Source organism: Fusarium solani, assembly GCF_023522795.1.
Source record: "Fusarium solani strain SB1 chromosome Unknown bctg00000012, whole genome shotgun sequence".
Classification (NCBI taxonomy): Eukaryota; Fungi; Ascomycota; class Sordariomycetes; order Hypocreales; family Nectriaceae; genus Fusarium; species Fusarium solani.
The window spans coordinates 33,552-60,194 of record NW_027072146.1 but is presented as its reverse complement, the minus strand read 5'-3'; the positions used below and the strand labels follow the sequence as shown (position 1 = coordinate 60,194).

Below are 26,643 nucleotides of genomic sequence, written 5' to 3'. Positions count from 1 at the left end.
ACCCTTTTTTATATATAGGAAATTACCTAATAGCCTAAAACGACTTAATACCCTTCTCCCCTAACTTATAGCTCCCCACGAGGCTTTAATGCCTATCCTTATGGCTCCTAAGAAGCCTTATAAAAAAAACCCTTTAGTTGCTTCTTATATTACTTCTTACTTAGCTCTTTATTATTCTTATAACTCTTATTTATCTTAAATTAATTAATTAATTATTTTTACTCTTTTATTACTTCCTTATTCTTTTATCTTAGCTCTTCTTTACTATTATAATAGGCATTTATAGCTAGGTAGTAATAGCTAAAATCTTATCTTATTGCGAAGGTCTTACTAGGCTATCTAAAATATAAGTTATATAATTACTAGTTAATAAGTATTATATAGGTTAGCTATATACCTTGCTAAGTTAATCCTTTTCTCCTAGTTTAATTAATATAATCTATATAGCTAGCCTAATTAGCTTCCTTTTTAATATTAACTCTTTATTACTCTTATAATCTAAGTAAATAAAGTTCTTAGCCCTATAAATATTAAGTCCTTCTTTAATAATATAAGGCTACCTATCTCTAGCCTTACCCTAGCTATACTTATCTATTATTTAATTAGGCGCTCTTAATATTTTTTACTCCCTAGTTAGGTTACTTATACCCTCTAAGGAAGAAAGACTTTAAGACTATTAATATTTAGACCTATTATTTAATAAAGGCTATAGTCGCTTTAGAGTCCCTAGGGATAGCTTCTTAAGAGGCCTACTTAAGGTCTAAGGTTAACTTATCTTATTAGGGGGCACTAAGGTAAAAGACTTAGCCCCTTTATTTACTAGCTTTTTTTTCTTATTAGAATTATTTATATCTAATAAAATAATTTCTTCCTCTTAATAAATAAGTATATTATTCTTAACTTTTACTTCTTAGTTATTATATTATTTAATTAATTAGGTAAGTAAATTAAGGAAAGTAATTCTAAAGATTAAAATCATAAAAGGCCTTAAGCCTAATAAGAGCTTTTTTTTATTAATAAGAGTAATTTAAGGGGCTAGAATTAAGTAGTAAGTTTACTAATTACTAATATAGCTAATACCCCTTATATCTACTAATATATATCCTCCTTAGTTAATATAAAGCTAGTTCTTAGGTACTTCTTAAGATATTTTAACTAGCTAGTAATTAATCTTATTTATATATAAGGATTAGCGCTTTAAGGTAAGTTTATTATTTTTATTTTTATATTAAAAAAATCTATTTTTAATTTTAATCTTATTTATAATTATAATTTAATAAATACCTTAAACCCCATCTAGATTATTATTATATATAATATCTCTAGGCCTCCCTCCCTTAGTCTAAGAGTTTAGTAATTAATCTTAAATTAATAGATTAAATAGTTCTAAGGGTACCTCTTTATTCTTATTAATATTTAAGGTTATTAAAAGGCAAATTATAGTAAGCTTATTATTAGTTATTCTTATTAGCCCTCTAAGAGTTTAGAAGAGGTAAAGTATACTAAGGAGGCTATATTCCTAGGTTCTTTGCTATAGGGTTAAAGGGATAGAATAGAAATTAAAGTAGTATAGCTAATTAACTAGAGAGAAATACTCTCGCTAAGCTAGGGATATATTCTTTACCTAGACCTTTTAATTATATAATAAGGTATTAAAATAATATAAATCGCCTTTAATTCTATCTTATATAAAGGTAATAAAGTATTTATTATATATATATTTAAAAAAGCCTATAAAGAATCTTTTCTTATAGTAAGCTTTATATTACTTCTAAGCCCCTTTAAATCCTATATTAATATAAGTTTAGATTTTCTTATAGCTATTAGGGAGGAATAATATAGGCTATTCTTAGTTAGAATTATATTTTAATATCTTTCTTTTAATCTCAATTTTAAAGTAAGTAATAATTATAACCTTCTTAAGTTTATTCCTAAGTATCTATAATATAGCTAAGATTAAGTTATTAAAGAGTATTATATTATCTTTCTCTAGGTCTTAGTATATATACTAGAGGTATTATATATATTTTACTTATATTACTTTATAGGCAGGGTTATTAAAGTAATACCTCTAGAGCCTATTCTTTCTAAGCTTTAATTTAATTAAAAGGTTATTATTTAAAATATTAAGGTATTTAAAGGTTACTAGGTCTTAATAATCCTATTTATCTTATAGCTAAAAGAAAGGTAGCTATTTAGAATTATATAGCTCTTTAATTATATCTAAGAAGTCTTTATATTTCTTAAAGAAACTTCTTATTTCTTTAAAATAATTAACTTAGGCCACTAAGTAAGCTATCTTTCTTTTCTTTATAAATTATATATAATTAATAAGGGCAAAGAAAATAATTAGTTATATAGGTAGAGGTATCTTAAGGGTTTAAGATATACTTAAAGGTATAAAATTATTATTATTTAAAAGTCTTTTATCGCTTAGTATTTAATATTTATAATATATAGCTATAATACTATATTATTTTACTTAATTAAATAAAAAGGGATTAATTACTTTTTATACTTATTAGCTTATAAGAAGAGAAAATTAATTTTAGAAGTAATTATTAATTTATATTAATTAGGCTATTATTAGATAAAGGCTCTTATCTTCTTAAGAAAGAAAGATATATACTTTATAAATAAGTAAAAAGAAGGCTTTATATTTTAATTAAATAATTAGTATAAGTAATTATAGATAATAAGGCTTTATATCTTTATATCTTAAGGGAAATAAGTAAAGAGTTAATTTATATATAAAGTATAAAAGAGAGTAAATTTATTATTTTTCTCTTAAGAAGCTAATTAGCTTCTTTAATATACGCGAGGAATAACTATAAATTATAACCTCTTGCATAGAGGTTACTTAAATATGCTATTTTTCTTTTTTTATATATTTTTGCCTTATATATATATAACTTTTATATACTCCTTATTTTCTTATCTTCCTTTTTTTTAACCTTACCTCTTTCTTTTATACTTTTTAATTAATTAATTTATTATATCTATATAAACTCCCCTTAAGATTTTTATTAATAAGCAATAAAATATCCTCCCTAATATCTAAGCTATTACCTATTCTTAGATTTCTTATATTAACTTCTAGAAAGGTATCTCTTTTTAGTAAAATAACCGCGGCGGGTTTAAAGTAACTCTTATAGATACTTAGACTATTAACCTTCCTAAGGCTTATTCTTATATCCTTTTTACCCTTAAGTCTCTCTCTAATTAAATAATTAAATAAGTCTATAAGTATCTTAAGGTCTAGATTTACTTTTACTTTACCCTTAATCAAAATAGCTTCTTACTATATATTAAGCTCGCTTTTAATAACTTTAATAAGGAAAACCTAAAGGCTATTATAAAGCGCTTTTTTAAGTATTATAGCGCTCTTAATATAATTATAAAAAAGCTTATTTCGCTAATCCTAAGTTATTCTCTTTAGATTATTTATATCTCTATTAATTTTATTTACCCTTATAGGTAATTTTCTAAGTAATTAATTACTTACTTAGAGTATTAAAAAGCCCTTAGAATTACCTTTCTAGGTTTTTATAACCCTATTTTCTATTAATATTACTATTAGTTTTACTTAATTAATATTAGCTAAAATAAAAAATATATCTTTTATTTTTTTTTATCTTATATCTTAATTAAGGATTTTATAAGTAAGAAATATATTAATTATATTTAGTATTAAAAGCCTTATAAGTAAGAGTTTTTATTAGGGTATTAATTAAAGTCTATTAATAAGGGTCCTTTAAATTAGCCTCTATAAGGGAAAGATACCCTAAAGGATTTACTAAGTAAGGTTAAAATTAATTAATTAAACCTAGTGGCTTATCCTTATATTTCTTATTTATATCTTTTTATAGATAGTAATTAAGAGTAGGACTATAAGCTCCTTTAAGAGATATATAAGTTAGCTCTTAATAAGAAGGCTAATTTAAATAGGTTCTAAGAGGGATTAAGTTTTAAGTCTCTTTAATTAAGTAATAGATTTATATATAATAAAATATTTTTATTATTTTTACTTAATTAATAATAAGGTCTAATTTTATATTTATAATTACTTTTAATTAATTATTTACTTCTTATTTATTATTAATTTTCTTATACCTTATTATATTTTCTTTACTTAATTTTTTTATAATTATAAGTCTCTTATATTTTCGCTAATTAGTAATTTCTTAATAAGGTATTAAAATTATTATAAATAATATCGCGGCTATTTTTTATTATATCTTACTTATTTTAGATAATATCTTAGGTATCTTAGGTAAGGTCCTTAATATCTAATTAAATAATCCCTATATCTCTTATAAAATAAGTACCTATATTTATTAAAAATTATAGTAGTTATATTATAACCTAGAAAACTTTCTTTTATTTTCTCTTCCCCTATTAAAAACCTAAGGCTCCTTATAGGTTTTTAGTATTACTTTTTTATACTATTACGCTTAGAAGCTTTTATATTAAGTAGCTTACTTAGTAATTAAGCTAAGGAGCTATACTTCTATATATATTAGAGTTTTTTTTTTTAGGTATAATATCTCGCTTTTCTTATTAAGATCCTCCTTTTTATTATTTTTCTTTTTATTTTTCTTATTACTTTCTTAACTAATTATTTAATTAATTATTACTTTTATACTCCTTATAACTTATATATTCTCTTATTTTTTTTTATCCTTAAGAGCTTTATTTTTTATTTTTAATTTCTTAAGTATTTCTTTTTATTTAATTCTCTTTCTTATTAGCTATTTCTATCTTTTATAAATTTCTTTAAGTAATCCCTATAAACTAACTTTATAATTTTATAGCTATTAAGTATTTTAAGCTTATAATAGTTTACCTCTTTATAGTATTTAAAGATATAAAAAGGGCTATATTATTTATATACTATCTTTATATTTATAAATATATTATTTAATTATAATATATTAAACCTTAATATTAAGTCTTTAATTTTTAGAGGGATCTTTTTTAATCTATAGATATTCTTCTTATTTTACTTTCTTATTACTTTTACTTTAAATACTTTAATTTTCTCTTATATTATTATTATATTTATATTTTTTCTTTTAAGGACCTTAATTCTTATTAAGATAAGGTCTTTAGTTATTAATACTTTATCCTAATTAATTAATTACTAAGTTAGAATTTTAATCTTAAGGGGGTATATTAGCTCTTATTTATAAATAAGGTAAAAAGGAGAGTGCCTATATAGCGCTTTCGCGGTTATTTTATCCGTAAATAAGGCTCTTTCTAAGTTATTATATTACCTTAGTTTCTCTTTTTTTTTTTTTCCTTAGTGCTATAGAAATTAAGTAATATTCCCTTTTATTAATGCTATTAGCTTTAGGGTTATATAGGGATATAATAATATATAATACCTCTAATTCCTTAAGTAAGAGTAAGAATTCCTTTTTAAATTTAGGTCTATTATTTATAATTATTATAGAAATTATATTAAATTAATAGATAAGGTTAATTATAAAGCGCCTTAGTGTATTAGCTATAATCTTTTTTAAAGAAATTACTTTTATTTATCTTATTATATTATACCTTACTTTTATAAGATACTTAAACCCTTTATTTACTAATATATATTAATAATTAAAATAGACCTTAATTATTAGATTAAATAGTTATATATATTAGACGCGCTTTAATAGTCTCTAAGGAGTATAGGCTTAATAAGTAAGATAGTATTATATTACTTTAGAGATCTAGTTTTATATACTATTCTAGAAATATTTCTATTTTATAAGGTTATAAGTAATTTCCTTACCTTTATAACTATTATTAAAGTAATATAATTTAATTAGCTTCTTTTATATTTTATAATTATCTACTATAAGTAAGGGTATATTATAGTCTCTCTTTAGTTATTTTTAAAGGTATTATCTTTAAATAAAAAAAAAAGTATTTTCTTTTTAAATTATTATTATTATAAGTAATTTAGTCTTTTAAGCTTCTAAAAGGTATATAGGTATTTAGTAATATTTTTATACTCCTAAGAATAAACCCTATTAAGAATATTAGGTTTATTATTAATATAAACTATATTAAGGTAAAGATCTATAAAGTCTTTAGTATCTCTTTTAACTTATATATTTAATTAATTAGATAGTCTTATATGCTTTTATAATAATCTATTAGCTATATAATTCTTCTTTCTAGGTATATGCCTAATAGTAAAGTTAAAGAGAAGAAAGTAATTAATTTATCTTAAGATAAGAGATCTAAGTATATTATTTGCCTTATTATTAATTTAGTAAACTAATACTTATAAATTAGTTTTAAGGATAAAGGGAATATTATAAATTATACCCCTAAGGTAGCAAAAGGCATAGAGGATTACTTTATATTCTCTTTTTATTATATTATACTTAGATTTAGCTAGGTTTTATAGTCTAGACTTAAATTAAATTAGTTTTTATTTCTTATTAATTACTTATATTAAAATATACCCTTAGCCTAAGAGGCTTATATTAATTATTAGGATTACCTCCTTAGCCTCTTTTAAGTAATTAAAAGTAATAAGGATTAATAGAGCTATAACTTTTTTTTTTAATATCTCTATAGCCTCCTTTTAATCTAGTCCCTAGATAAACTTAGCGTCTTTTTTTAATAAGTCTATTAAGGCCTTTATAATTTATATAAACTATTTAATCTATTAGTAATAGTATTCTATAATGCTAAGAAAAGACTTTACCTCCCTAATATTAAGATAGACTTCTTACTTTAAAATCTTTATAACTTTTTTTTCTTTTAGCTTTTTCCTATAAGTCTTATAGAGATATTTAATTATTATTATTATCTTTCTATAAAATTAAGACTTTTAGCTTATAACTATATATCTTAATAGCTTAATATTTATTAATACCTTATTAAGGTTAATTAGGTATTTTAAGATAAAGTAATATATTCCTAGGATTATTTCCTTTTTATTATAATCTATTATAGGTCCTTTAATATAGATATTATTTAAGAATAATTAATATATATCTAAGATTAAATCTTTTAGAATTTAAAAAATATTCTAAGTAAACTAGGCGATAGAATTTATAGCTCTTTATAATAATATATATATCCTTAGTAACTTAATTAGTATTATAAAACTTATTAAATCTTTATTAACTTCTATAAGTTTTATTTAGTTATATCTTAAAAAAAAGTCTAAAAATAATAATATCTTATATATTATAAAGTCTATAAAAAACTTATTATAACTAAGAGAGATAAAGCTATCTTAGATTATATACTTATTTATTAATATTACTAAATTAATTAATTAAAACTAATTATCCTTTTTTTAAATAAGAAAAAATAAGTTCCTATAGGGGCTATAACCCTCTTTAAGGATTTCTCTTTCTATCTAGGTTCTTAAGAGTTTAATAACTTCTTTCTTATATCCTTTAGGAATAAATATACTTTTTGCCTATTAGGCCTTATACTTAATTACCTTAATAACCTATAGAGGTATTATTAGTAGGTTAAGTTTTCTATATTCTAAGAATTCTTATATTAATATTACCTCTCTATTATATATAATCTCGAGGAATATATTAAGTTTTTCTTAAGTAAGGGTATTATTTACTTAATTAATTAGTCCTTAGAGTTATTTTTTATAGATTTAAGTCCTTTGCTTAATTTCTAAGAATTTCAGTATAATTTAGTCGCGGTATTTTAAATCTTTTTATAGCTTTTCCTTTACTTTCTCTTATTTCTTTACTTTTTACTTAGGGTTATTTTCTAAGGTAAACCTATCTAATAAGATATTATCTTATAAGTAAATCTTAATTCCTTTTTTTTATAAAAGGTATTAATTATTATTTCTTTTAATTTATTATTATTAGGTAAGTCTTTATTTTTTTATATTTTATATTTCTTTTTTATTTATTTTTTAATTAATTAATTTATATCTTCTAGGGCTATATAGTATTACTTAATTATTTCTATTTTAATAATACTTATTATTTCCTCTTTTAATTCTTAACTTAATTATTATAATAATATTAAGATATTATTTAATTCTAAATTATTCTCTTAGTTAACCTTAGGTTTAGAAAAAAGGTTAATATTTATTTTAATAGTATATTATTATCTATACTATAGGTTAAGGCCTCTTATTTAATAGACTTAATTACTAGAATAATAATATAGGTATTACCTAATTAGCACTAAAAAAGCATAGAATTATCTCTTATTAAATAATTAAATAATATTCTCGCTAAGTAAATAAATAATATATTAAAGATAAAAGGAATTAAGATTCCCTTAGAGGGCACTATATATATCTTTTACTAGATCTATATATTACTAAGATATAATTAAATAATAGTCTAACTTAGTATAGTAATTTAGTCCTAAGAGAAAAATATAATTAAGGTATAGGCTAAGGTAATCTTAAGGCTATAAGCTTTTATAAGTTCTTATGAGATAATATTTCCCTTAGAACTTATATTTATTATAGCCTTAATAACCTTGCCTTTTAGGTTATTAAGTTATATAAGAATATAGGGTAGCTCCTAGGACTAAGTAATTGCCTTCTCTTAGTTCTTAATTATTAATTTAATATTATTAACCTTTTAATTAATTAATTCTCTCTCCTTTATAGTAGATATAGCATTTTCTATAGCTTTAGCCTTATCCTAGTAAACTTCTATAGTTCTTATCTCTTTATCTAAAGTACTTATATTAATTATAATAATATAATTACTAAGCTAAAGGTCTTTTATATTATTATTAGTTTAATTAGTTATAGTTTCTTTATTAATAAGGATTATATTTATATTAGCTCTCTTATTAATTATTGCCTAATAAGCCTTTCCTTAGTCCTATTTACTAACTTAGACTATATTAGTGCTATAGGCCTTTTAATTAGATAATTCTTACTCTTCTCTAGTAATATATAGCGCGGGTTTAATATAAGTAATTTACTTTATATTATTAGTAATATCTTAGTAATCTTTTATTATTTCTTTACTTAGCTAGGGTAATAATATAAATAACTTATTAATTAGAATTAAAATCTTTTTTATTTAATACTTATCTCTTAGCTCTTAGATAATTAAAGCTTATTTTTCTTTTAATATTTAAAACCTTTAGTTCTTTTTCTTATTAATAATAAGTATCTTCTCTATTAAGGTTAACTTCTTAATTAGCTAAGTAGCTTCTTATTTCTTAGTAATATTTTCTATATAAATCTTCTTCCTCGCATTAATATTAATAATAATAATTATAGTAATAAGTATTTAAGGCACTTTTATTTAATTAAATAATATAAAGTCCTTATTAATTAAGATTATATTAATAGAGGTCCTAAGTAATAGGTTTTAATTATTTAAAATATCTTAGTCCCTTTATATAACTTCCTTAGGTAAATAATTAAATCCTTCTAGGGACTTATACTTTAGTTAATAAAGGTCTAAGGCCTTAGGGTTCTTTTAGATAAAATTATTAATAATATTCTTCTTAGGCTAGGTTAATATAAGCCTAAGCCTAGCCTTATTATATTACTTAAGTCGCTTAGCTAATAGGTATAAATTTAATTACGGGAAGTATATTAATTAGTTATAAATAAATTTCTAGACTTTAAATCTTTTAAATTAATATATAAGATTTAATAATAATATTATATTACCTCTTCTAAGTAAGGCTACTTTGCCTTAGGGGTTATAGCTTATAATGCTATTACTTTTATTATAAGCTAGGTTAATATAAGTATTAGGGAAATAGCTTTTTCTTATATAATACTAATATACTAGGTAACTCTAGTAATTACCTCGCCTAGACCTATAGGCTATATTTATATAGAAATTCTTATAGTCTCTAAGTTAATTAAATAATATAGTATTTATTTTAAAGAGTTAAGCTATCCCTATAGCCGCTTACCTATTATTTTCCCTCTAAATAATTTATATAAGTTATAACTAGGTCTCTTATTTCTTTATTAGATTAATTAAGAGCTAAGTAAGCTATGCGGCAAAGTTATTAATCCTTAAATTAGCTACTTTATTAGGCTCTTTCTTAAGGATCTTAAGGGTCTTAGTAGTTTTTATAGAGTGACTAAAGCTTCTTAGGGGGGTTAGGGCCTAAATAACTTTATAAGCTTTATCCTTAGTTCTAGGGCGATAAGTCTTCTAAATTTTAATTTTATTTTTATAATATTATCTAATTATTTAAGTAAGATTATTATAGTTTATAATAGTAACCTCTTTAATACTTTTATTATATCTTTTATAAATACCCTTAATAATTTCCTTAGGTAATACTTTATAAATAGCTTAGGATTAGCTCTAAGAGTCTTTTTATTTTTTATTAATTTACCTAAAAAGGTATTAATACTTATTTAATTACTTAATAATAGCATAGAAATTAGCCTTTAGTTATATTTTATTAAGTATCTTAAGTTTCTTTTTAGCTATTTCTAATTAATTAGAATCCTTATTTATAAAGGACTCTTTTAGTTTCTCTTAAGCTTCTTCTTAGTTAAATTCTTTTATAGCTTATTAGACCTCTCTTTTAACCTTAGGATTAATATATAACTTAAAAAATCTTACCTTTTTTTCCTTAGAGATATTTATAAGCTCTACTTATTAATTAAAGTTTTATAGGTACTTAGTTATATTTTTTCCTTTAAAGGGAGGAAAAAAGTAAAATAAGATAATAAATAAGGGACTAATTAATCCTTTAGCTAAGACCTTTTAAAATAAATTAATAAGGGCTATATTAGCTATAATCTCACTATTACTCTTAGCCTTTATACCTTAGCTAGTTTTATTCTTTAGTATTAAGTTAAATCTTTTATTATTTTAAGCTATTATTATAATATCTATAATATTTATTATCTAATTAATTAATTCTAAGCGGTTAAGGTCTTTATTATTTTTATTTATGCCTTAGGGAGTATAAAAGAGACTTATTATAAGAGTTACCTTAAATATTATAAGGATTAAAATAAGGGTAATAAAGGTCTTATTTTTTATAACTATCTAGATAAGTATTTTAATAGCTAAAATCTTTTATTATTACTTTATTAGACCTCTTTTTAATAGCTTAAATAAGGCTAAACCCTTAGTCTTATTAGGAAAAGGTATCTCTTATAAAAGCTATAAGTTAATAATATCTCCTTTTTCTATATTTATAGTTAATAGATTCTTTTTTTTCCTAGTATTTACTTTTTGCGGGGCATAAGAAGGGTCTATCTTAATCTTAAAGCTTAGGGAGGAATTTAATTAAATAGTTTTATATACTTATGGGTTAAGAGAAAGCGGAATTTATTTATAGCTAGTCTCTCTTATAGCTAGGTAGCTTTTAGGGTCTCCTTAATTACCTACTTCCTTTTCTTATAATAATACTTAATATTTTTATATTATTTAGCCTAGTAGTAGTAATTATATTTATAGTTTATTAATTAATAGCATAAGAATATACTTTCTTATCTAATTAAATAGATTTACCTTTAATAGTATATTTTAGTTATTATTAAAGTAAGAGTATTAAATATCTTATATAGAGGTATTAAATTTATTAGAGAAATAAAATATATTAACTATAGCTAGGTTTAAATACTTTATAACTCTTCTTAGTAATTTTTAAAGAGGGATCTTATATACTTCTTAATAAGGCAAATATAATATAAAATAATAAGGGTAAATAATTAATTAATAGCAATAAAAACCTAGTTAAAAAAAGAGCCTAAAAGCTACTTATTTCTTATTAACTATTATAAAGATAATAATAATAGTTAGAGGTATCTTAGCCTCTAACCCTTTTTATATATAGGAAATTACCTAATAGCCCAAAACGGCTTAGCACCCTTCTCCCCTAACTTAGGATTCTCTAAGGTTACTAAGAGCCTATCTTATATCTATAACTATAAGGGCTATTATAAGTTTATTCTCTCTTATATTATTTCTCTTTATTATATTATAGGCGAGGATCTATAACTTAAGGAGTAATAAATAAAATACTTTAAGAAAGTCTAAGAACTACTAGTCTACCTCCTTAGCTTCCTAGAAGTCTATATCTCTTACCTTATTAATTATATTATACTACCCCATAATCTACTTATTAAGAGCATAATAAGAGGTTAAATAGCTTTAACGAGGCTTTACTAGGTAGTTCTTATATACCTTCTAGGTCTTTTACTTCTTATCTATTATAGCTAAGAAGAATTCCTTATATAAGGATTTTACTTAATCTATAAGTATATTATTAGCTAAGTAATAGTAATAGGCAAGGGGCTTATTAATTATTTTAAGGACTTAATCCTAAACCTTTATAATTCTCTTTTTAAAGTTCTTATATTTAGATAGAAAATACTTATAGAGGGTCTATAAGGAGTTATAAGTCTAGAGATTAATTACTAAGAGGTCTAAGATTTTATTAGCCCTCTAGCTATTATCTATATTAGCCCTAAGGAGGGAATTTTCTTCTTAGAGAGTAATATTTAAGCCTTATATTAAGGGGGTTCCCTCGGTAGTTATTGCCTTAGTCCTTAGGCCTTTCTTTTTTATACTTTATATATTTAGCTTTATAAAAGGATTTAACGCGAGGCTAGGCTTATTCTCGGCTAATAGATTAATATAAACCTATAAATCTTAGTTTTTTATTTTTATCTTAAGGATATTAAATTAGGCGATTTAATTATTACTAGAGGCTAGCTTTATATTTATATTTATTATTATTATTTAAGGAGTAATTAATAAGTACTCTTTTACTTAATATTTTAATTAGTAATTATTAATTTATATATAAGACTCTTAATTATTAATAAGTTAGGCTTATCTTTAAACCTATATATATTACTTATATTATTATTCTTAAGGGAATCCCTTTTTTCCCTTTTAGGCTACGATGTGGCCTTCCTAATTAGGCCTAGTGTGCTAATAATCCAGAGATCACCCGGCCTAATATTAAAGGCACGTGACCACCCTCTGAGCTATTATACAGGGTCTAATCCAACACTATGACTTTCGGATATTATTCGCTGCCTAGCTCTAGAACGATAGGCCCTGCTGGATATAGTCACGTAGCCAATGTCGAGTTTGCTATTGGGTTACGAGCTTAATCTCCTTATGGTGTTTGGTCTTCAAGTGGACCGATAGGGCCTGCTCGCTGACGGAGCGAAGACCATAGTTCTTATAGGCCTAGCCCCGATGTATAATAAGGTGCGGGTGGGGCCGTGAGCCGTCTGGTCGAGGTGGAAGTGTCTCTGGGTTCGGAAGGTTAAAGGAGTAAATTAGAGGCTTTAGGCTATGGCGGGCAGATTTAGGTATATAATACTTATCACCTAGGTGATACAGCGCGCGCGTAGGGTTAATAGTAAAACCGCATTAAGTATAAATTAATGCTAGCTCTAGCGAGTTATAGTATAAGCTAATTAAGCTAATTCGGCTATAATATAGTAATAGCCTCTATGCACATTATAAGGTCTACTATATTAGTGAAGCTATAAAGATATTAGGAGGATAAATTACTTTTTAAGAAATTATGCTTATATAAAGAGGAGAAAGTACCTATTACTCCTTTTATCCCCCTTTCCCTTAATTAATATAACTTAAATTACTACTCGCTATCGCCTATAAGCGCGGACTTCTATATAGTTAGCATAGCCCCTTATGGGAGAAACGCGGCGCGTTTCGCGTTCCTATTTTTCGGGACTGGTTAGAAATGCGGCGCATTTCTGGTCTACATTCTTGAGTATATCCCCCGGGACCGAGGTGTCCTAAGTTCAGTCCCTTCGGTCCTGCTTAGTTAGGCTGTTCTGCCGGGCTTCCCTGCCCGGACCCTATCACGGTCGTGACATCGTCCGTAAAGCTATAAAATTTATCACATTAATAACTACTATATAAAGCTAGTTACTCTAGGACGGCATAAAAGCCTAATAGTTAGGATTTATCTACTCTACTATATCCTCTTATATTAACCTGGAATCCTTTGCCTATGAACCGAGGCTTCAAGGTGGAGCATTGCGCTGTCGGACGTTAACTTTCCCGTCTTTAGAACTCCGTGAGCAATACTATGAAGTAGTAGCTTATGAGTAGACCTGAGCCCTAGCTCACTAAGGGCATGCGCTATTACTATTATTAAGAAACTATTAGCAGTAGTTATACTAATTATCTCTATCTATTCCATTATGTAGATACTAATTTAAATAAGGTTAGTAGTATTCTACGCTGCATTGGTTTACGCTCTTATATATTGTCTGGAGAATTAGACTTTTTTGGACGTTGTGAGGAAGGAGGTAGACCTCCTAAATCTCTTGTAGCAGGTTTGCGTAGTGTTATCATTAAGGGCACCATCTGTGTTAATTTGGCAGCTATAGGCCCTATGCGTATTAGCATTGGCAAGACTGCTAATGGTTAATATCTAGAAAGAACTGATCTTAAGCTATATGTATGTAAAGAGACCGGCGATGATGTAGAAGACGGGGGTGGTATGTATTTTGACTAAGAAGACTCGCTTGGTAGACTGGAAGGATCTTGAGTTGGGTTATAAGAGTGGGCGTTTATATCTGTAAGTAGGTAGGTAGGTTCGGTGGGCATAGGATTAGTTAAGGGATATTAAGTATTAAATAGTTATCTTTTCTTATGGAAGCCATACTGGGCGCGGATAGAGAGGGGAAAAAGGGGGATTGGGGTTAGGGTTAAGCTGGGTTATAAGGCGAGAGCTCTATTAAATTGACCATAGTTCCCGACGCCCGCTTTGAGTTATCCTAACTCTTTTAATACTACCGTAAAGTCTAAGGTTAGGTTAGGGTGGCCTATAAAATCGGAAACCTCTGGAGTTATCGCTTAAATAGTCGGCGAAATGCCTATGCCTATAGCTTTATACTTTCTTAGTGCCTCGTATTAATGCAAGCCAGGGTTGAATCTACTCTAGCTAGGATATCTGATTGGTAGAGGGCGATCCCTACCCTAACCGTTGCTCATAGCTATATCCCTGGATTATCTCCTACTTATGCCTCTTCCTTATATGTCTGCTCGGTCAGACGCCCAGCTAAAAGCTTATATTAATCAGCGGTTAGTTTCGTATCCGAGAGGTGCGGCCAATAGGGTGACTTTCGCTCCGAGAGCAGAAGATAAGGACCCTCATAGGCGTAGCCTGCTACAGGAAGCCTGAGAAAGATATGACGGTTACACTGTAGAATGCAATGCTCAAAGGTGCCTGACAGAGGCTATATCATGCCAATATCGGTTATTGGCGTTAGTAGGGATGAGAAGCGCCTGCTATTTGATTTCTCTTATTATCTTAGTATAGAAGTCTTAGGGCTAATGATTTATATACTCCTCTATATAGTATTACTTAAGGTAAAGAGGATAAGATAACTAGCTAACTTAGACTTCTATTCGGATGAGATAAGAAAGAATAAAGAGGCCAAAGTCTAAAGACTAGAGGGGAGGGGAGAATTTCTAAGGGGGAGGGGGGAATATATACTTAATGAACTATACTAAGTCTATTACAATAACGCAGGCTCATATTTGCTGTATAAATAGGGGACCCCATTCTTTGCTATAACCTACTGCGGCCACTCTTATCCTCTATATCCTCTATATTATTAGTATTATTACCCTCGCATACTAGCTTTTAAGAGTAAGCTTAAAAATAAAGTTCGGTCTCGTACTTGCCTCTATCGCCACGGTTGTATCATATGTTATTAACGTGATATATAAGCGTGGTGACCCTGACTAACCCTGATGATTAGCCCGGTCTTTGCTAGAGGGTATGGCCTTTACGTTTATTAAGTCAGGAGCGATAGCCCAACTAATGACGCTACTACGCAGGCTTGCTGCAGCCGAGTCGGCGCCTAGCTGAGTATGAGGACTCGCCTAATGACTAGTAAAGACATTGTCTAATATGTGAAAGCTTCTTAGCGCCTCCCTGCCAATGGCGGAATTCTCTTCACGGGCTATTATATAAGCTCGTGGCACCTTCCCATGGAGAACTGAATCTAATATAATATTCTATTATAGTGCTAGGGCAATGATATTAGCGGTGATATATTCTATAATTGCTGCCGGAATAATGGCGGCAGAGACTTAACCTGCTCCAAATAGGCTGGGGGAAATAGTCTAGGGTGTTTCATTGTATTCATAGCATGATTGTCGATGGGGTAGCTAGGTATACTTTCCATAGTTCCCGTAAGAGATAGGGAGAGTCTTATTAATTTGGCTTGCTTTTTTTATGATAATGGGTAGAACTTAAAGCATGGTAAGAGGTGTCTGCGTGTTATTGATGCGCTAAATGTCGGAAGTAGTCGGCTGGCTAAAGCCTAATAAGTGGCACGTAGCATTTTAATAGTAGCTATAAAAGTACTAGTTCGAGTGGAGCCAGAAGTGCCAGCTCGAGTAGAGGCAGAAGTAAATAAAGTAACTTGGTTTCCTAGTAATTTATTATCTTGCTAAAGCCTAGGTATTATATAATATAGCCTATCGTATGATGGCTAAGAGTAAGTAGATAAGGCTTAAAAGTATAAAGCTAGCTGCATAAGAGATGCCGGCGGTGCTAAGAGTGCCGTTCCAAACTACGTAGGTACTTACATATCCCAGAGAGGGTGAAATTTAAAATGTCTATACATATATATAGGGAGGGATAGGAAGAGAGGCTAAGAGGAGAAGGAGAAGCAATCCCATAACTTACTCCCACCTGATTACTATCTCATAATACTCTTCTATATTAGTATTAGACTTATCTATAATATTCCTAACCCTGACCCTCTTTTCTTACTATAAAGGGAATTATTTTTATCGCATCCCTTCTTTGGGTTCTTCTGGCCCTCGGTGCCCCAACCGCATTAGATATATCTATGTATATCTACCTAGCTATTTTACTAGGAAAAGGATAATAAGCTAAAGAATATAGTACTGGTCTCGCAACTAGGAACGAGGGCCTATATGACCTTTCGCTTGCAGTTACTGATTAGAATAGCACCTATATTAGCTTTATTTATAGCTACTAGCCTGGCGCCGACTTGTCTGCACTGCGTGTTACAACCCCCGTCACACGAGAACTCGCCACTGCCCTTGCACGTGACCCCCAGGAAAGCAACCAATCACAAAAGGAGCGACCACCCGTTTCGCTCCAACACCCAGGAGCGACTTTCTGATGTCGCTCCCTCGAAGAAGGAGCGACTTTTCAATGTCGCTCCCGTACAAAGAGATGTAGTATATAGAGTCCCTCATTCGCACATTTCCTGTCAATCTAGTTCTCTAGCTTTCAATACAACTTGATTACTCAAGAATACTTCTTGACATTATCAGACGTGATTCGCCACCCTATACTCAGTACGCCACGCCCCGTTGCAACTGCCAACATAAACCCAAGCAGGTTACGGTTTACTACGTTGGGAACCTTGACCGTCACACGTTGAAAGCTCTTGTTCAGTTGCACGCCGCGTCACGCTGAGCAATAACGAAGTTTCGACAACATGCCTGTCAAAGGTACTACCGGAGAATCCTCCAAGGGAATGCAGCCTCAGGACTCCCCACCGAAGGATCATGAAGAAGACATTGTCCGAATGTCCGATTCAGATGAAGACGATGACAAAAGAATCCGAGTCTTACATGAGCGTGTCAAGAGCCTCATGACGGTGGTCGAAAGTCAGCACGGAGCCATTGAAAGAATGAAGGAGATCGAAGAAAGAAACCTCGCCCACTTCGAGCTTAGCAAGGCACAGCAGGCGGAAGAAACCGAAAGGCTCCGGAACAATAACAAGAGCCTGCAGGAACAGGTCGACAAGCTCGTCGGAACCTATGAAGAACGGAACCGACACAGGAACGAACAAATCAACACCATCGAAAGTCTTGCCAACCAGGCCAATGGAGGGAAAGATCTCGGAGAAATCATCAAGCCTCACAAACCAACCAAGTTTGACGGAGACCAGAAGAAGCTCAAAACATTCCTGACGGAGCTACGCACCTATTTTCACTACTATCCCACGCAATTCTTCAAGCACGAAAACCGTGTCAAATTCGCTGGAAGCTGCCTCACCGGAAGCGCGCTAGGATGGTTCGAACCATTCCTGAGTGATTACGTCCGAGGAAGCCCGAATGATGTGACCATGAAAATCTTTCGAGACTACGACACTTTCGAAGATAGGATGAAGAAAGTCTTCGGGGAAGTGGATGAAGTACAGGCGGCCACTGATCGACTGATGAGACTGAAGCAAACAAAGGCTGCATCTGAATATGTCGCCAACTTCCTTCAGATAGCCTCCAGGATACCTTGGGATGAGACATACTTCAAGGATAGGTTCTATCGGGGTCTCAAGGAAGATGTTAAGGACGAACTCTGCAAGATCGACAAGGCTATGATGACATTGGATAACTACATGGAAACGGCAGTCAAGATCGACAATCGAAACTTCGCAAGACGCCAGGAGAAGAAGGGGAACTACAACCACCTTCAAGACAAGGCTAAGAACCAGTCCAACCAGGGACAAAAGAGACAGCCTGACACCTCTCACGGCACCGAACCAGGACCCATGAACATGGGGAACGTTCAGAAAGGTAGAGAGAGGAAACCGAGAGACATCAGCAAGATCAAATGCTACAATTGCGACGAGTATGGGCATTATTCGTCTAACTGCGAACGGTCGAAGAAGCCAAGGAATCAAGGTAAGAAACAGGTTAACATAGTCCAGAACCAGGACAACGAAGAGGAACCTCGAGCAATCAGAACGACCAAGCCTAACCACAAGAGTCTCGGGTGGATACATTGCTATGACGACAAATGCATCGACCACTTGGACGAAAAAGTAGTCAATGCTATCTTCCCGAAACCTACCAAGGAACTCGGTTCTTCACGAACGCGTACGGTAGCCATGGCACGAAAGACTCCAGTGGAAAAATATCTTGAAACTAGTGACGAAGAAAACGACCCTGATCTCTACGAGCAACGACTACCGTGGAGGAGCCAGGAATGCGAACAAGGATACCCCGAAAACGACTCCAAGGGACAGTCCGAACAAGATTCAGAATATCTGTCGGACACGGAAGGAGTCACAAGTAAAGAATTCCGATTCTTGATGGAACGAACCCTTCAAGGAGAGAGCAGGAAGTCTCGACAGGAACGACGACGACTATCGAGAGACAATGCAACACTCGGGAACCCAAACGACGAACGCCACCTGTAGGAGGGCCGCAGGGGGGCGGAATCAGGGGAGAACTCCCTACAAAGGCACTCAGAAGTGCAGAAAAACCCGGACGACGACAGAAGTCATTCAACCTCTCAGTACGAATACGCGGAAGGGAGTATAACGCTTTGGTAGACAGCGGTGCAGAAGAGAACTACATGGACCCCGAAGTGGTCAACGAACTTGGACTCAGATGGAAGTACAAGAAGAAACCGTATAGGGCCGAGAACCTGGAAGGACAACCGTTTACCTCGAATGGAGGACGAGTAGACCGAGAGATTGATCACCTCAAAGTCCAAATCGATGAAAGAAATCAAGGAATCACGTTTGATGTGATTGCCATGAGCCACGATTTGGTCCTAGGTTACAAATGGCTGCACAAGTACAACCCATGGATCGATTGGAGAACTGGCCAGGTGCGACAGTGGGACGACGCACTCTCCAACGATGACGACGAGTCAAACGATGAATTGAGATCTCAACCTTCTACCGACGACGACGGAGAAGAATGGCATGAGGAAAGAACCTCCTCACCACCCAAAGGGACACGACATATCAGTGCGAGAAAGGAAGCAAACCGCACTAGAAGAACCATTGCTTTCGTCAAACGCAAACTCAAGCAAATGGATAAAGTCCTCGAGCTTCAGAAGAAAGCTTTCGAAGAAGGACACACACCAACCGACAAACAAGAAAGGCTCAAGCACATACCCTTGCAGTACCGAATCTATCGGAAGCTGTTCGAAGAAGAACTGGAAACCGGACTACCAGAACACAGCGAATGGGACCTCGAAATAGAGCTAAAGGTTGGAACAAAACCAAAGTTCTACCCCATCTACAACCTCAACGAAGTGGAACTACGAACGCTGAAGGAATACCTCCAAGACATGCTGAGAAAGGGATACATCCGAATCTCCAAGTCCTCGGCAGGATACCCAGTCATGTTTGTACCCAAGAAGAATGGAAAACTCAGACTCGTTATCGACTATCGGCAACTCAACGACATCACCCTCAAGGATCGAACGCCGTTGCCTCTAGTCACGGAACTACGAGACAGACTACACAACAAGAAATGGTTTACAGCTCTAGATCTCAAGGGAGCTTACAACCTTATCCGTATCAAGGAAGGAGATGAATGGAAAACAGCATTTCGAACGAAATTCGGACTGTTCGAATACGCAGTCATGCCCTTTGGCTTGACGAACGCACCAGCGGCATTTCAACGAATGATCAACCACGTGCTGAGGGAACATCTCGACGACTTTGTGGTATGCTATCTGGACGACATCCTAATCTTTTCGGAAACAGAAGAAGAACACACGGAACACGTCCATAAAGTGCTCAAGGCACTCCAAGACGCAAACCTACTCGTCGAACCCGAGAAAAGCACATTCCACACGCACGAAGTAGAATTCTTGGGACACATCATCAGCCCGAACGAAATCCGAATGGACCCCAAGAAGATAGCGGCCGTCAGAGATTGGCCACGGCCGAAGAACCTCAAGGAAGTGCAATCCTTCATAGGATTCGCAAACTACTACCGAAGGTTTATACGCAACTTTGGGAAAATCGCAATACCATTGACTGAACTCACAAAGAAGGAGACAAGATTCATCTGGACCCCAAAGGCAGAAGAAGCGTTCCAAGCACTCAAGGACGCAATCCTGAAAGAACCTGTTCTAGCCACATTCGACCCCACCAAAGAAGTCGAACTAGAAACTGATGCTTCAGACTATGCATTAGGGGCCCAAGTTGGACAACGAGATGAGAACGGCAAGCTACATCCAATAGCCTTCTATTCACGAAAACTACATGGAGCCGAGCTCAACTACCCTATCTACGACAAAGAATTTCTTGCAATTGTCAATGCTTTCAAAGAATTTCGACATTACCTCCTAGGAAGTCAGTACAAGGTCAAGGTCTACACAGACCACAAGAATATATCCCATTTTGCAACGACACAAAAACTCAGCGGAAGACAACTCAGATACGCTGAATACCTCTCTGAATTCGACTATGTCATCATCCACAGGAAAGGATCAGAGAACGGACGAGCTGATGCTATCAGCCGACGAAGTGATTTCAAGACAGAACAAGTTATTGTGCAAGATCAAATCTTGCATCAGACACCAGAAGGTCACTATGAACAACGACAAGTAACCTACATCCAGCAGGCAAAACTCATGGAAACTCGAAGAATCGCCTTCATCGACAAGATCACGGAAGGAGAACTATTCCATGGGATCTACGAACACAACCAGGACATCCCAGAAGAAGACAAAACGGGGAAAATGCAAGTACCAACGCACCTTCAAGAAGCTCTGGTCAAACACATCCATGAACACAGATTGCACGGACATCCCGGAGTAGCCAAGATGATGGAACGACTCCAACGAACCTATGAATTCCCGAAAATGAAAAACGTGGTAAGAACGGTACTACAACGATGTGACTTGTGTGCACGCACCAAAGCACGACGACACAAACCTTACGGCAAGCTCAAGCCATTGGAAGTCGCAGAGCGACCTTGGCAGTCGATCACTATGGATTTCATTACCAAATTACCGATATCAGAAGACCCCGCTACAGGAGTACACTACGACAGCATACTCGTAATCGTTGACCGATTAACGAAGTTTTCCTATTTTCTACCATTCAACGAACAGACGGATTCCGAACAACTTGCCTACATATTCATGCGAAATATCGTTAGCATACACGGAATGCCTGACGAAATCATCTCTGACAGAGGATCAACATTGGATTCTAAGTTCTGGAAAGGCCTCATGGCTCAACTAGGACTGCACCCACGAATGTCAACGGCCTACCGACCCCAGGTAGACGGACAGACGGAACGAGTCAACCAGATTGTGGAGACATACCTACGATGTTACATCAACTACGAGCAGAACAATTGGGCGAAACTGCTGCCTATGGCTCAGTTCGCTTACAACACCTCGCTGCAAGAAAGCACCAAGACCACACCAGCTTACGCATTATTTGGTTACACACCGGACCCGTATAAAGACTCATACAATGGAATCCAAAACGTCAAAGCAATCGTCGAAGCGGACAAATTGAGAGAACTACACGCGGAACTGAGGGCAGAACTCGAGTTCGTGCGAGAACGGATGAAGCGCTACTACGACCAGAAAAGATCGGAAGGACCGACTTTTTCGGAGGGAGACATGGTCTACCTATCCACAAAAAACATCGAAACAAAGCGCCCAAGCAAAAAACTCGACTTCAAATACCTCGGACCATTCAAAATTCTCAAGAAGCTCTCAGACAACACCTACAAATTGGACTTGCCACCGAAGGTCAAGCTCCATCCAGTCTTTAACATTTCATTACTTGAATCAGCAGAAGGAACAATCAAGGTCGATACAGGCTACGACGACGACATGGAAGTTGAAGACGAACGAGAATACGAGCCAGAAAAAATCCTCAATGCACGAAAAAACGAGGAAAAGGGAAATCGATTGGAATACCTGATCAAGTGGAAAGGGTACACCGACGCCGAAAACACCTGGGAGCCAGCCAAACACCTCATCAATGCCCAACGTTTGCTGAAGAACTTTCACCAACCACCGCGTCGAAACCAGCGGAAAAGCCCAAAGAATTCCAATCGATAGTATCCAACACATCCGGTGGAAGCTGAGCAGCATCCAGGGAACCCGCCTCAGCACCCTGACGCTCCTCCGTCTCAAGACGCTCCAATTCATCTAAATCTTCCGCCTCCTGCATCCCGCGACGGAACAATTCGGAGCTACGCTCCTTCACCTTATTCCGCATACGCCGAATCCGAGCCAACCGGCTCACCGCCTCAGATACTTGCGTCTGCAACACAGACAACTGAGCTTGAAGACCGATCAACGCATTCCCGGCCGCCTCCTCGTCTGCCTCTAGCTTTTTCTGCTGTTCCAGCAGCCGCGTCACTAAGAAACAATTGAGCATCAGAAGACGCAAAACGGCGCGAAGGCTGACAGGAACTCGCCACCAAGACCCCGTCACATGCTTTCCGTTGACGAATGCATTCTTTGCAACGATGGGAATCGTCTTCCGTCATCAGACAAGGGATTTTCGCGCGGAAGCAACGAGTGCAAGGCATATCAGCAGAAACCCCGTTCAAATCAATAAAAGCGCAAAGCGCCGAGTTTTCACTTTCCTTGCGATCGGAAACAGCGGTGCGCTGTCTGCTACGACGTTTCGAGGTACTATCTGTCATCCTGTTATAATCACGGAAAGGAGGGAAGATAAAAGGACGAGGCACCAACCAACAAGGGAAACAAAACCGAATAACAGGCCTTGAGGACAAGACCATGGGAGAGGGGACATCGTGTTACAACCCCCGTCACACGAGAACTCGCCACTGCCCTTGCACGTGACCCCCAGGAAAGCAACCAATCACAAAAGGAGCGACCACCCGTTTCGCTCCAACACCCAGGAGCGACTTTCTGATGTCGCTCCCTCGAAGAAGGAGCGACTTTTCAATGTCGCTCCCGTACAAAGAGATGTAGTATATAGAGTCCCTCATTCGCACATTTCCTGTCAATCTAGTTCTCTAGCTTTCAATACAACTTGATTACTCAAGAATACTTCTTGACATTATCAGACGTGATTCGCCACCCTATACTCAGTACGCCACGCCCCGTTGCAACTGCCAACATAAACCCAAGCAGGTTACGGTTTACTACGTTGGGAACCTTGACCGTCACACTGCGTCGTTCGATAGATAGCCTAGCCTTACTGCCCAGAGCCTAAATTAACTGGCCTAGATGAAATAAGCGAGTTAGTGTTGCACTTACATATGCTAAGGTCACTATTATTAGGTTGGCCTTTAATTTAATCAAGGTTATCATTGATAACTTGACTTAGTAAGCTATTAATGTCTCTATCGACTGGAACTCTGGAGATATTAACAATAGGGTCCCCGCTAGTGCTATATCTTCTATTATATAGAATATTCACTAGGGTACCTCTTTAACTTTAGATATTACGGCCTATCTTGCGTAGCGCTCTAAATGCTAATGCCTATTCCACGACTAGCACCTTCTTAACCCCCCCTTTTGGACTAGAGCCCGGGGCTTATCCCCTCCTTAATGACCTGAAGTCACTGTAAATAGTCATGCCCTTTCACCTAATGTGCTGTCTTGTTTGCCTGCTAGCTTAAGTACTGTTACTCGAGCGACTATTTTGTTCGAGGATTGCGTATCCTTCTCTTTCCCCCTTTATTCCTTTATTCTTGCATTTTGCTCTATTAGATATATCTTATATAAATAGACTGTCGCATATCACCGCTAGGTTCGTGCGACTGGATATGAGACGCGGCTCATACTTTGGGGTCATATATCCGGTTTCATATCTAACTTGTCGCATCAAGGATTCTAATCCTGACGATATGAGCTCAAATAGCTCTGCCTGAACACATGGCTGTTCAATTTCCTTTGTTCTTCAGATAATTCTCATCAATCGATTGGTGCCATTAATGATCCCTATGGAGCCAGTTGTCTGATATTCTCTTACCAACATGTCACAGACAGAGAAGCCAGCGAATAAGAGCTTCGTAGAACCCATATCCTCCGCAGCATTTCTCTCCCACTCCGCAATGGCCAAGTTCCGAAACACACTAGTTCCGAGCATCCTTGTTCCCCGCAATCGGAAGCGTCGATCTGTTGATAACTACGTCATCATAATGTAGGTACAGTGGGGTGCAATAAGTTTGAAGCTTTTTTCCTGTACCGACCCCACCTAGCTCAGCCTAGGCTAGCCCTTTTTGGCCGATTTTTTCAGCGCCGCTTTCACAATCGCTTTTCCTCCTTTCAACACCACATATCACGATGCCTCGCGGCAAGGAATTATCGCCGTCTTTACGGTCGCGCATTTGCGAGCTATGAAAGCAAGGTTAGAAATTTCGTCAGATTTACAAAGCCCTCCCAGAAGTCCCCCTTGGAACGATCAAAACGACGGTTTATCGCGAAGAAAAACGCGGTGCCGAAAACCGCACCCTGCCGCGGCAAGGAGCCCCACGAAAGCTCACAGAAGAGCAGCGCGATTAAATATACGATGCCGCCACAACTAACCCTAACCTTACGCACCGAGACCTCCTCGAATCCGTCGATAACGCCGTTAAAGAACGTTCCCTTTAGTACCTTCTTCGCGATATGAATAAGAGGAAGTAGTTGAGGCGAAAACGCGTCGCTTTGACGCCTCTCCAGGCCCAGAAGCGACTCCAGTGGGCAGAGCACTATAAGGAACTAGACTGGAGCCGTGTCAAATAGAGCGATGAATGTATGGTTCGTCGAGACTAAGGTATTCGGCCTAAATGGAGCTTTTTGCGCCCTTCTGAACAGATTAAACAGGGAGATATCATGGAATCTAGGAGACAAGGCGCCGTACGGCAGATGTTTTGGGCCGCCTTTGGTCAAAGGTCTCGTACGCCTCTCGTGCCTCTCGTCGGCAACGTCAACTCAGAAGGCATCTACGACCTATATAACTGTGTGTTGCCGTGGTTCGTCCAACAAGGCGATATCTTCATGCCTGACAACGCCTCTGTCCATACCGCCCGGATCGTCAAGAGTCTCCTCGAGGACCTAGGCATCGAGGTTATAAAATGGCCGCCCTTCTCGCCGGACCTGAACCCCATCGAGAACCTGTGGGCCCTGATGAAGGCAGAGATCTATCGGTTACACCCTAAACTTAACTACGCAGATACTACGGTTGAAACCAAATACGCCTTAGTACGGGCCGCGATGGAAGCTTGGGATGAGATTGAGCCACGGGTCTTAAGAAACCTCTCTGATATAATGCCAAACAGGGTCACCGCAGTAATCAAGGCAAAAGGCTAGTACACCAAGTATTAGATGTGTTTAATTGATGACCAAGGTGACTGAAATCGCAAGCTTAAAGCAGCCAGACGACCATAGCTAATTTGGGTTAGGTTATGTGGATCGGGACAGGAAAAACGCTTCAAACTTATTGCACCCCACTGTAACTAAATCATGGCGGCCTGGCACTATTCCTTCCCAGCGAATGACAGCCCAGAAAAACCGCGGCTGCCTTCTGCCGAGGTATCATTAGTGGTGGTTAAATTCTTTGCAGTGTCGGCCCCAAATTTCACGACACCAATTGCGTGTCACGCTTTCTATTATATTCTTGCCCAGGCTATCAAACTACGATCTCCAGCGACAAACAGGCCCTGTGGATCTCTGCCACCCGCGGCTACTGTGGAGCCAGCATGCTATCCCCTGAGGCCGGCTGGACCGGTGAGGCAGACAGCCTCTCCCAGCCAGTTAAACAACGGAGTCGAGGCAGGAAGCGCTTTTCACAAGCCTGCATTCAATGCCGCTCCATGAAGACTCGATGTGTCCGCCGTCTTGGCCCCGACCACCCATGCCTCAATTGTAGCATGAGTGGGAGAGACTGCACCACTAGCATTGTTGTCACACCATTGTGAGTTCGACATCATACATCAGGAGAAGCCGTGACCCTCACGTCCTTACCAA

At 34.5% G+C, this 26,643-nt stretch overlaps 2 protein-coding genes across 2 annotated transcripts; both read left to right on the top strand.

The window, feature by feature from the left end:
• Nucleotides 1-17,434: 17,434 nt before the first annotated feature.
• MRS44_016042 (uncharacterized protein) lies at nt 17,435-22,773 on the top strand (the record flags this gene model as incomplete). Its single annotated transcript, XM_065617857.1, has 2 exons — nt 17,435-19,137; nt 19,194-22,773. The coding sequence occupies 2 exons, from the start codon at nt 17,435-17,437 to the stop codon at nt 22,771-22,773; spliced, it is 5,283 nt and encodes a 1,760-aa protein (XP_065473929.1).
• A 2,736-nt stretch (nt 22,774-25,509) lies between these two features.
• Nucleotides 25,510-25,986, top strand: MRS44_016041 (uncharacterized protein; the record flags this gene model as incomplete). Its single annotated transcript, XM_065617856.1, has 1 exon — nt 25,510-25,986. The coding sequence occupies one exon, from the start codon at nt 25,510-25,512 to the stop codon at nt 25,984-25,986; it is 477 nt and encodes a 158-aa protein (XP_065473928.1).
• Between the last annotated feature and the right edge of the window lie 657 nt (nt 25,987-26,643).